At 41.1% G+C, this 12,492-nt stretch overlaps 1 protein-coding gene across 2 annotated transcripts in view; it reads left to right on the top strand.

Moving 5' to 3' along the window:
• The window catches only part of CAP2 (cyclase associated actin cytoskeleton regulatory protein 2), a 133,708-nt gene that overhangs the window by 88,047 nt on the left and 33,169 nt on the right, over positions 1-12,492 (top strand). For both annotated transcript variants that reach the window (XM_047733678.1, XM_047733677.1), the window contains exons 5-6: positions 9,991-10,134; positions 10,461-10,546. In XM_047733678.1, coding sequence (XP_047589634.1) covers positions 9,991-10,134; positions 10,461-10,546 — 230 coding nt within the window. The remainder of the gene's footprint in view (positions 1-9,990; positions 10,135-10,460; positions 10,547-12,492) is intronic.

Genomic DNA, 12,492 nt, shown 5'->3' with positions numbered 1-12,492 from the left:
GCCCCGGATGGCTCAGTCATTTAAGCATCAGGTTATGATCCCAGGGTCCTGGGATTGAGCCCCATATCAGGCTCCCTGCTCAGTGCTCTCTCTCATCAAATAAATCTCTAAAAATAAAAAAAAAGATACTTTAAAAACTGAGATTTATCATGGCAGAGTAGATCCAAGTGGTGACTGTATGGTGTTTGGCGTATAGTCAGTGCTCAACAAATGTTGGTAGAAAAACTAATGGCAGTACAGTATTGTATGTTTATGGTTTTGTTTTTTGCATTTCAAAGAACGAATTTCTGGTTACCGTATATTTTAGATTTTATACAGCTGGTGAATTCTAAGTTTTAGCAATTTTCTCCAGGTTTTATACCCCTTAGAGATTGTTGGTGAAGTCCCTGTGCTTTTAAGTAGAGCACAAAATGAGATCTGCTGTTCAGCATTGATGTTCAGTATCCTGTACAGTAAAATTATAGGTGATTACAAAAGTCGTCACTGTCAGAAGCCAGGTGATGCCTCCCCAGATAGGTTAAGAGCCGGTATCTTCTCAGCTGGGCCCATAAAATAAGACGAAAACATAACAAAGTGCAAGATGAGATCATTCCTGGTCACCCAGTCTACTCTCTCAAGCTTGTTGTGGATAACCAGCTTAGGTTGTTGCTTTTCAACTTAGTGTGTTTTTCTGGTTTCTCTCTGCCATGATATAGTATGTCATTGCCCATTATTGACGCTCTACTCTCTTTCTGGATCTCAAATAATCCAGCTAATCCCACATCCCTGCCATAAACCCAGCATTTTCGAGGAACCCATTTTGTCGAATCCGATCGAACAGGAGAGATACACTAGAGCTTCCTGGGTATCCCACGTTCGTTTTTCAGCCTGCACACCCATGCGTAAACGCAAAAGACATCTTTTCTCTGGCTCAACTGATCTCTTTTTGTACTACCAGTGAAAGAAAGACTACCTATCAGAACAGCTTTAATGAAAACAATAAATCTCAACCTGAGGGAACAGTTAATGTTACAGCATTTTTTGTTTGGTTGGTTGTTTTGTTTTGCTGTTGTTTCCCTCTCCTGACTCCCACTGTTGCAGCGGGATTCGGGATATATAAGGTATTATAAGGACACAAGCTGTTGTGGGTCATTGTGTAAACAGTGAGATTTCTACTGAACTCTGCTTTTCGTATGGCGTAGCTCCTCTTCTGAGACGTGTCAAACACTGAGAGCTTAGCGAAAACTGTGGCCCGAGTATCATGTCAGCAGAACTGTGCTCTTGTTCTGATGAATCGATTGTAGGTTTTAAAGTGAAGACTGCTTCAGCTACTGCACACAGAAACTAGAGATGATGAGAGCTAAGGCTCACACGCGTGAACAGTGTGAAAGACAGAAACTCGAAGTGGGGATTGACAACGTATCTATCGCCCAGTGTCAGTGGCCCTGAAATTGTAAATAAGGCTTTGAGTGTTAAAATATATAATTTAAAAATATATTGGCAACAACAGTGTAAACTCTTACTTGTATTATTATCTGAACAGTAAAAAAAATGACTTTGGAGAAGGCTCGTTAGCCAGGGATTTGCTGAATGCTTTGGCAGGAAAGACTTTACATTAAAAATGCCCAATTTGGGGGCACCTGGGTGGCTCAGTGGGTTAAACCTCTGCCTTCGGCTCAGGTCATGATCTCAGGGTCCTGAGAGCAAGCCCCACATTGGGCTCCCTGCTTAGTGGGGAGCCTGCTTCCCCCTCTCTCTCTGCCTGCCTCTCTGCCTGCTTGTGATCTCTCTCTCTGTCAAATAAATAAATAAAATCTTTTTTTTTTTAATGCCCAATTTGGGGGCGCCTGGGTGGCTCAGTTGGTTAAGCATCTGCCTTGGGTTCAGGTCATGATCCCAGGGTCCTGGGATGGAGCTCCGCATCGGGCTCCCTGCTCCACAGGGAGTCTGCTTCTCCCTCTGTTTGCCACCTCCTCTGCTTGTGTGCTCTCTCTGTCAGATAAATAAATAAAATCTTTTTTAAAAATTCTAATTAAAAAATGCCCAGTTTGTGGGAATGTAAATTGGTGCAGCCACTGAACAGTATGGAGGTTTCTCAAAAAATTAAAAATTGAACTACCATATGATCCAGCAATCCCACTTCTGGGTATTTTTCCAAAGGAAATGAAAACACTAATGTGAAGAGAAAGCTGCACCCCCGTGTTCATTGCAGCATTATTTACAATAGTCAAGGCTTGGAAACAGCCTGAGTGTCAATCAGGACAGATGAGCATATTGGAATCTGTATACAATGGAATATTATTCAGCCATAAACAGGAATGAAATTCTGACGTCTGTGACAACATGAATAGACCTTGAGCCCATATGCTAAGTGAAATAAATCAGGGAGAGAGAAATACCAGATGATCTCACTTATACGTAGAATCAAAAAACAAAACAAAACAAAAAACACAGAAAACCGAAACACGAAGCTCGTAGAGAAGACACACTGGGAGTTGCCAGTGGGGAGGGGAGGAGGGGGGCAAAACCAGTGAAGGGGATTAAAAGGTACAAACTTCCAGCTCTATTATAAGTAAGTCCTGAAAATGTAACAAACAGCATGGTGACTACAGTTAATAATACTGCACTGCATATTTGAATGTTGCTAGGAGAGTAATCTTAAAACCTCTTATCACAAGAAAAATATTTCGTAACTATATATGGTGATGGTTATGAACCAGACTTGGGGTGATTTTTTAGCAATATACAGAAGTATCAAATCATTGTTACACACCTGAAACTAATATAATGTTTCACGTCCACTATACCTCCGTTTAAAAAATGGGCAACTTGCAACCTCAAATGCACTGTTCTACCTTTATGAGAAAAATAGAAAGTTTGACATCAAGCTTCAGTGCCTTCCCTGGGGTTCAGTCTAAGTAGTTTGTCCCAGGCTCCAGAACTCTGCATTTGCAGCTGTTCCCCCAGCAAATGTCAGTAAAGGAATAGCATAGTGATGATCCTGGACCCTGATACAAAAATTTTTAAAACATTTTATTTATTTATTTATTTGAGAGAGAGACATGGAGAGAGAGAGCAGGGACACGGGGAGAGGAAGAAGCAGATTTCCTGGTGAGCAGGGAGCCCGACGTGGGACTCGATCCCAGGACCCTGGGATCATGACCTGAGCCGAAGGCAGGTGCTTAACGAACTCAGCCATCCAGGCTCCCCCCTATGCAATATTAAATTATGTTTCATATACATGGATGCCTCTCTTTTAGTCTCTATGCTATTATATATGTCTGAAATTGTTTGTTTTAAAAAAAAATTACTGAAAAAAGAAAGTGCTGTTGAGTATAATGGATGTTGACAGATTCACATTAAAAATTTAAGTAGGAGTTTTCAAGCGTTGGAAGCTTCTCAGGTATCAGAACAATGCAACTCTCCGAAACCATTCATTCCCCCCAAGGAGACCAAGTCTTTATGGTTTTACTCTTTAAAAATGATTTTTAAGAAATACAAGCAAAAAAGCCTTTGGGATTCTTAAGTATATTTTTAAAGAGAGTTTAGCAAACCCTAAAATGAGATATACGTGTGGAATGTAAATCCTTATGACCATATAAAAATATTTTCCAAGGAATTTGTCATGGTGCAATATAATGACAAATGACAATAATATAATGAAACTAACACGGTACCGGGTGGGTACATTTGCGGGCTTCGTGAGTTTTGTTTATTGAGGTTCACTCCTGTGACAGTTTTGCAGATGTTTTAAATGTACAAGTTGTCTTAAATGTACAGACGTTTCTAAAGTCTTTCCATGAGGTATATTCTTGAACCTCCAAAGTGTTCCTGGACAGTGGGAGAATTTTATGTAAGAGGAACATGAAAGGAAATGTCTATAATTGCACCAAAGCAGGTTAGGTCGAATTGATGTTTCTGAGAAAAAAATACTTGCTCCTAACTTAAAATGATGAAAACAGTCACTTCATTTATTAGCACGTCCCAAATAAATATATTTTCAGAAGCAAATACTGTTCCTGGTTTGGTTAACTTTTGCCTATTCTTCATCTGCATAATTCATTCTGGTAATTTCTGATGATGTTTTCCTGAAGCTGCTTTTCTCATAGGAAGGAAGAGGCCAAATACTTTTTGATATGTGTAAATTTAATAGTCCCTATTTTTAAAAAAAAAAAGATTTATTTATTTGAAAGAGATCACAAGCAGGCAGAGAGGCAGGCAGAGAGAGGGGGGAAGCAGGCTCCCTGCTGAGCAGAGAGCCCGATGCGATGCGGGGCTCCATCCCAGGACCCTGAGATCATGACCTGAACTGAAGGCAGAGGCTTAACCCACTGAGCCACCCAGGTGCCCCCAATTTAATAGTCCCTATTAAAATTTTTTTCTATCACTGAAGGTACAAAAGTGGTTAATATGTTTTAAAACGTTTCCCTTCATCACAGAAGAAATGCATGTATGGATTGAAAAATGTAGAATATATGAATAAGCCAATAAAATTAGATAAAAAATCTTTGTTACCTCTTTGATATATATCTTTCCATAAATATCTTCTGGGCTATAATTCATACACATGTAGAACCAACTGGTAAAACTCTGCACAAGAACACATTAGCCAGTAATAATGATTGATAATTGGCAGTATGGTTGGCTAAGAATTACTGTTTGGTGTGAGTTTTCTTGAATTTTAAATGTAAGTGGGATTCGAATAAAATCCAATTTTTTCTTTGATGCTGTTGAGTTTGCTTGAGTCATAACAGTAATGCTTTTGTAGTATTTACATTTAAAACATTCTTTCTAAAATTACAGAGTTCTCACAGTACTTGCCAAGAATATATATTAATGGGATTTTATTTGTTTTAATGCTTGCTTGTTTTAATTGAACTGCTTGAATTCAAGGACTCTTGTTTATGTTCTTAATAACCAGTGTTTTTAAAGTAAATTATTCTTATTTTTGAAGAGATCTCTAATAAGCATATCTACCAGGAAAAAATAAACATTTAGCATGCTTTTTTTCATGTGGTGGAATTAATTATGTTTATTGTCACTTACGTTTTCCCATCTGGTTTTTTTTCCCAGTGTTTCACAAACAGCATCTATATGTTTTATAATCCAAAAAAAAAAAATTATTTAAAAAGAAGTAACGATGGATTGATCCATTCTGTACCTGATGTAGAACCACATAAAGACCCTGGATTCCAGAAACAGGCTTATTTCCTTTCACTCAGTGACACTTCTTTGAGGTCAAAGTCCCAGAGTTTGCTCCATCCCTTACAAAACACCATGCGTGGAAATTTGGTTTTCCTTTTTGGGTAAAGTTTCTCCAGCGCTTGCTGATAAAGCTCTTTAATTTTACTTTCTGCAAAACAATTATTTCTGGAGCTAAACTGAGATGAAGCAGATAATGGGTCTCAATTCTTCAACCTTAAAGCAGACACTAGGGTCATAAGTAAAGATATGGAGTCTTGAAATGTTCTCTCCTTCTGTGGAAGCCCAGAGAACTGAGGGAAAGGGCAGGCAAGACTTTCCACTTACTCTTCCTTTGAGTCTTGCAAAATGGTTTCCTTTCTTTCCGAGGTCCTCCTTGCAGCACAGTAATTGCTAGATGTTTCTGAGGGGCCATCGCCAGGACATCCATTTAAAAAAAAAAAAAAAAAAACAAAACAGGACGCCTGGTAAATGTATCTCCTCCTGTGAGTGGAAAGCCCTTTTGCAGTGCTGATTGACATCTGCCTTTCAACCTGTATCTGTCAAGTGTGCCTGATACAGGCTCACTCCCCAAACAGGTGGAAATACCTCTAACTAATCACCTCTCCTGTTTGCATTTCCTCTGACATCCTGACATGATCAGCCTTGACAGAAATCACACCATCACCCGAATTTTCTCTCTGTGTTTGATTCCAGCTGTGAAAGTTCAGGATGAGCTGGAGAATGTAAGCCCAGTTTGAAGTAGGGGAGAAATCTACTGGCACAGAATTAAAGCTATACTGTTTATTGAGGTTGTGCCAATAGCCGTCGTACTTAGCTCTCTGAGCCTGGCTTTTTTCCTTTCCTTTTCTTTCTTTCTTTCTTTTTTTTTTTTCTTTTTAATGAGGACAATTCTTCGAGCAATTCCCAAACGAAGGCACAAGAAAACTTTCTCAATCTTTATGATGCTTTCATCAGATAAGCAATATAAAATATCTTCCAGAATACCCTGTCTCCTCAGACCTTAGAGTTTGTTCTTGGGAAGTTGGAGATAAATGAAGATGGCCTTAATAAATCTATCTAACATTGTAAATACAGTGTTTCTGGTTATTTTTCCCCTTGAGGCAATAAGCCAGTTATCACCAATGATTCAGATATTCTGGCCTTTCTCAAAATTGTCACTGCAGCAAGAATATCATAACTTAGCAAACTGTTAGACAAAATCAGAATAATGCTTTTTAGTAGTTATGCCATAAATAAAAATCAGCTGCCTTCTGGAAGTACCTATAACACACCTTCAAACGGGTATTGAATTTGGACTAAAAAGAAGCCCTTGAAGAGGGAAATGTTTCCCTTCTCAAAATGGATTTCCAGGGGCACCTGCCTGGCTCACTCGATAGAGTGTCCAACTGTTGATTTTGAAGTTGTGAGTTGGAGCCCCACGTTGGGGGTAGTGTGTACTTAATTTTTTAAATGTTGTAATAAATAAATAAAAAGTGAAATTCCAAGGAGAGCATTCAAACCTGATTTTGGGCAGCCATTAAGAAGGAAACATGGAAGAGTTGTGTTTGGGCAGGGAATGTTTGGGAGGGGGTTGTTTCATGGAAAGGTTTGTTTGCTGTTGAGGATTCAGAGTACCTGCTCTCCTCTCCTGTAGAGCCGTTATCCCCTTACACTAGTTTGCTAGAACTGCCAGAATGAAGTACCACAGACTGGGTGGCTTAAACAATAGAAATTTACTTTCTCCCACTTCTGGAAGCTGGAAGTGGGAAATCAAGATGGCGGTTGATTTCTTCTAAAGCTTCTCTCCTCAGCTTATGGAAGGCCGGCCTCTCCCTGTGTATTCTCATGATCTTCCCTCATACACGTCTGTGTCCTTTTGGGTTAGGGTCCACCCTAGTGACCTCATTTTAACTTAATTACCTCTTTTAAGACCTTACCTCCAGGAGTGCCTGGATGGCTCAGTGCGTTAAGCCTCTGTCTTCGGCTCAGGTCATGATCTCAGGGTTCTGGGATCAAGCCCCGCATCAGGCTCTCTGCTCAGCGGGTAGCCTGCCCCACCCCCCGCCTGCCTCTCTGCCTGCTTGTGATCGCTCTGTCAAATAAGTAAATAAAATCTTTAAAAAAAAAAAAAAAAAAAGACCTTACCTCCAAATACAGACATGTCCTGAAGTACCGGGGTTAGGACTTAAACATCTGGATTTGTGAAGGACACAGTTCAGCCACTAACAACTCTGAGTCAGGGTCTCCCTGCCAAACCGATAAGATCTTTTCTTTCGAATGGTTCTAAGGGTAAGCAAGAAAGCAGAAAGGTATTCTTGAATTTTCCACAAGACCTGGCTAGCTTCTGCAGCAACCTTTTTCGTTTTTCTCCTCCTTCAACATGGACAAATTTAAAAAGTGCATATCCCAGCTAGGAAATCTCTCTCCCTGTGTTTGCATATAAGTGATAGGAAGGAGCTGGTCAGTGAATCTGGTCAGTCAGAGGCTTCACTGGCAGATACCCTAAGATCACCCCCCATCCCGTTTGCTGAGCACCCAACTCTGTACCAGGTGCTGACGTGTCCTCTCATTTACTTCTAACAGTCTTGTGAAGTAGGGACCATTCCCAAGACTGTTTTGCAGAGGAGATCATGAAATCACATGTGTGGAAAGGCCTAATACCCTGGCCAGCAAGGACTTGAACCCCAGTAGTCTCATTCCAGACCTGAGCCCTTAATATCTTCACAATACCTTTCCCTAGTCTTGCTGGCAGAGAAGAAACTTGTGTTTGGGGAGCAAACCATATTTTTCTGAGCACCCAATGCAGAGAATTTTCTCGGGGCTTCTTAGAAGACCTGGGTTCCAGCTTCAGCTCAGCCAACGCTTGCTAGCTAATCTTGTCTCCTAGTTATGTGAGATTGGGGAATTGGATTTGATCCATGCTTCTGAAACTTTCAGACTGAAATTCATAACGAGAAATACATTGTACTGTGTGGTTCAGTACACACATGCACACACACCAGTACACGCATACACACACATGGCCACATACCCATGCAAACAGACCAGTACACACTCATACATGTGTGGGCCGTGTAACTGAGACAAATGTTCACGAATCATGCACCCACGTGAAATACATGTGAACGACCCTCTGGTCGTTTCTTTTCTCTTTCAGTTACTTTTGGAAACACTGATTCTGACCTCGAATGTTCGGTCAAAAGCTGAATTAGATGACCCGGTTTGGACTTCCATAATCCTAAAACCCTGTTAGCCTAGGTGGATATTTCTTGGGATCCTCTCATCTTGAATGCACAGACATTATTTGAGTGTTACCTATTAGAGAGAGGACAGCCCTTTTGCCTCCAGTCTGAGCGAATTGCATGATAGTAATAATAATCATATCCATTTACTGTGTACCTCCCATGTGCCAGAGGCTTAAAATGCTGTATCTCCTGTAGCTATGGGCTATAGGTATTACTATCTCTGACTTACAGATGAGGAGACCAAGACTCAGATTAAGGAATTTGATCAAGGTCGTTTAGGTAGTAAGTGGCAAGCTGAGATTTGAACTGATGTCATTCTAATTCCAAAGCCCTTACATGCATTTCTTATAGGGGAAGGGGGAAAGAAGGAAAGTGAGGTCTGGAAACGGCTGTGGCTGAAAGCGATTTCTTCCCTAATGGTCTGCTGTCCCTCGCAGAAACAACTGTCTTGGGGGTCCTAAGCCATCACCGTGGCAGTGATTAAAATCTGCACCTGGGGAACGTTTCCCAGCACGGCCCCCCCCAGGCCACCTCCAGACCAGTTAAGTCACAGTCTCGGGGGGTGGAACCCAGGCCTCTGTTTTTCAAAGCTCTCAGGTAATTTCAGCGTGTGGCCGAGGTTGAAAACCTTTGCTCTGAATTCTCAGTTAAAGATAGGAAGGAGTTTTAAGGGCTTTTCCACTTTTCTTCCTGCAAATGAGATTTAGTAAAATATTACCAGAACGTCTTCAGTGACTTTTACGAAGCTGAAGTACAGGCCGTTTCTAGTTCTTTGGAGCACATTAAAAAAAAATAAAATAAAATAAAATAAAATAAAATAAAATAAAATAAAATCAGGTAACCTTGTATCTACTTCAAAACCAAAGTAGAGCTTGCTAGAGGGATGGATGGGGAGGTGTTCCAGTCACCTCCTTACCTCAACTCACATAATTTTGAAAATTGTTTTTACATGACTAAGGAAGTTAGTTTTTTAATTAATTAATCAGAAGCCAGAGTAACCAGTGGTCGTTGGCCAAGTTCATGGGGCACAATGTAGAAAGCCAAACCAGACCCAGGTTACTAAATATTATAAGCAAATCCATTTTCTTAAAAAGAGCCCCTTGGAAGATTTTCAGTTTTTCACATGGATTACAGGAACTGTGGTCAAACCGAGGACCCTCCCTCACATCGGTGCCCACAGGAACAAGAACACACCTTTTGACTAACCTCTCACCCACCCTGGTTTTAGACCTGTGTCATTCCAGCATGTGATCTGTGCACCTCATTTGGAAATATGACTGACCATGCTCCGTGTCCCTGTGGTGCCTCCCGGATTCTTTAAAACAGGGGCTGTCTCATAGGGCTGGGTTTCGTCCATGTCTCCAGAGGACAGTTGTAATAATGTTAAAAATATGCACCATTTTCGTACTTCTGAGAATGAAAATACAGTATTCCCCCTAACAACAACAACAACAGCCTGTCCTATTCTGGAAGACCCTGACAGATAGATGACAGGTCCCAAGCACTCCTGCTGAGGCCATGCTGGGTAGACGCCCTAGCTTCTGTTCTGCCCTTAGTCACAGTACTCAATGTTTGCTTGCAGAAGGACGTGGCTGCGCTTCTGAAACCGATATCAGAAAAGATTCAGGAAATCCAGACTTTCCGAGAGAGAAACCGGGGGAGTAAAATGTTCAATCATCTCTCAGCCGTCAGCGAAAGCATCCCTGCCCTCGGCTGGATAGCTGTGGTGAGTCCGTCCGCAGGGAATGGCACCCCATTCCAAAGCAGTGTTTCGGAGAACTTCTGGCTACCTTCGGGCTCCTTCTGTCTGTTACACTTCAGGGAAATCCTCTCAGGGTGAATGCCCCAGACCTTTCTTACCATGTTTACAGTTCAGGACTTTGTGTTCTGAGATGTGGAAATGTCTCATCCTCACCTCTTTACAGAGCAAAATGTTTGCCTCCTGACTTTCACTGAATATTTCCATGGCTTTTCTTCATCTTGAAGGCATGTTCTTTCTTATCCTATTTTTCTTTTTCCTTCTATGCTTGGGTGATGGTCCTGTTCTCTCAGTCCCCTAAGCCTGGTCCTTATGTCAAGGAGATGAATGACGCCGCCACCTTTTACACTAACAGGGTCCTAAAGGACTACAAACACAGGTACGTACCTTCCTTTACTAGCCAAATTTTCAGGTGCTTGCTTGTCATACGTTTGTCCCAAAGCTTCATGTAGTTCACCCCTGATTCCTTTCAAAGGTGAGTTTACGGTAAATGTTAAGGAAATATCCCATCTTTGCAGCTAAAGCCAAGTGGGAAGTGAGGTCCGTTATCCAGATAATATATGTGCGTTAGAAAGTCTGGCTCAGTTCTCTTGTGATGATAAACTCCCTACTTGAGTCCGTGTCGCCCCATATGTGTTTCCGCAACAGCCAGAGAGCTCTGTGATGGCTCGTGAGGGACCCGCCCTAGAGGGTCACACCTCTTTATGCTGCCCAAGACAGAGTTGGTGAGTGCAGAGAGAAGGAAGGAGAAATCAGGAAATGAAGTGTAAATGAGCAGCAGAAAGGAGATGTGACAATTAAGCAGGCCACTGGAAGGGAGACCAGTGAGTACTTTAAGACAAAATACGATTGGGGTGGACAGAGAGACGTCTATAAAAAAAAGCAGTGCAGATGAGTCCAAACCAAGCTGGAGAACCAGCTTAAAAAGACATCGCATTCTACAGTACGAATAATAGATCCTAGAGACACTTAAACTGGTGTTGGAATGGAAAATGGGATCGAGTAGAGACCTATGCTGTGTCTCTCATCTACTCAGGGGATGTCATGGGATTTCTTCCCCTCTCCTACTTAATGTCATGGCGGGCCCTGTGAACACTTAGCTAAATGTGATGTGGCTGATGGCTAGTCATTCTGGGCAGGAATGGGACAAAAATAAAAGCAATAAAATTCCATCCCCTGGGCGCCAGGCTCAAGAGTGGATCCCCCTTTGAGCCCTTGGGTGGTAGAAGCGGAAGTGCTCCTTGTCCAGCAAATGCACGGGCTCCTGCATCTCACTCGCTGGCCCAGGTTGAAAGAAACTTGAGGGCCAGGTCATTGACCAATATTACATATTCAAAATTTTGCATAACTATTTCTCTTTTAGGTTATGTTTTATTTTATTTTTTTTTTAAGATTTATTTATTTGACAGAGATCACAAGTAGGCAGAGGCAGACAGAGAGAGGTGGGGGGAAGCAGGCTCCCCGCTGAGCAGAGAGCCCGATGCAGGACTTGATCCCAGGACCCTGAGATCATGACCTGAGCCGAAGGCAGAGGCTTAACCCGCTGAGCCACCCAGGCGCCCCTAGGTTATGTTTTACTTTAATAAACACAGAGTAGATGTGAAAGAATATTTGTAAAATATAGAAAAGATACCGTTGAAATGCAAAAAGACTTCTATTCCCACCACTCAGTTTAAGAAATATGTACCGATATTTTTTACTGCCAAAAGCAGACACACTCAGCAGTTCTACTCCCAGGTGTATTTCCAAAAGAAATGAAACATGTTCACACAAAACCTTGGACACAAATGTTCGTAGCAGCTTTATTTATGATAGCCAAAAAGTGGAAACAATCCAACTGTTAGTCAATGGCAACAGATAGATAAAATGTATATCCATAAAATGGTATGTTATTCAGTCATTAAGAAAATGAAGTATTGATACAAGAGCAACATGGATGCACCTTAAAATATCCTAAGTGAAAGAAGTCAGATGCAAAAAAAAAAAAAAAAAAAAACACATATTGAATGATTTCATTTATACGAAATTCCAGAACAGGCAAATCCAGAGAGACAGAAAGTAGCTTAGCACCTGTCTGGGGTTGGGAAAGTTTGGGGAAAATGTGGAGATTTGATATGGATATGAAATGGATATGAGATTTCTTTTTTTGAGGTAATATAATGTTGTAAGATTGACCGGTGATGGTTGTTTGATTCTGTTGACCTAATCTATTGGATTATATACCTTAAATGGGTGAATTGTATGGGATTTGAATTATATCTCAATAAAGCTATTATTAAAACAAACAAACAACAACAACAACAAAAAAAAAAACCCACAGCCACA

This window comes from Lutra lutra, chromosome 6, assembly GCF_902655055.1.
Source record: "Lutra lutra chromosome 6, mLutLut1.2, whole genome shotgun sequence".
Taxonomy (NCBI): Eukaryota; Metazoa; Chordata; class Mammalia; order Carnivora; family Mustelidae; genus Lutra; species Lutra lutra.
This window is presented reverse-complemented; position numbering and strand designations above follow the sequence as displayed.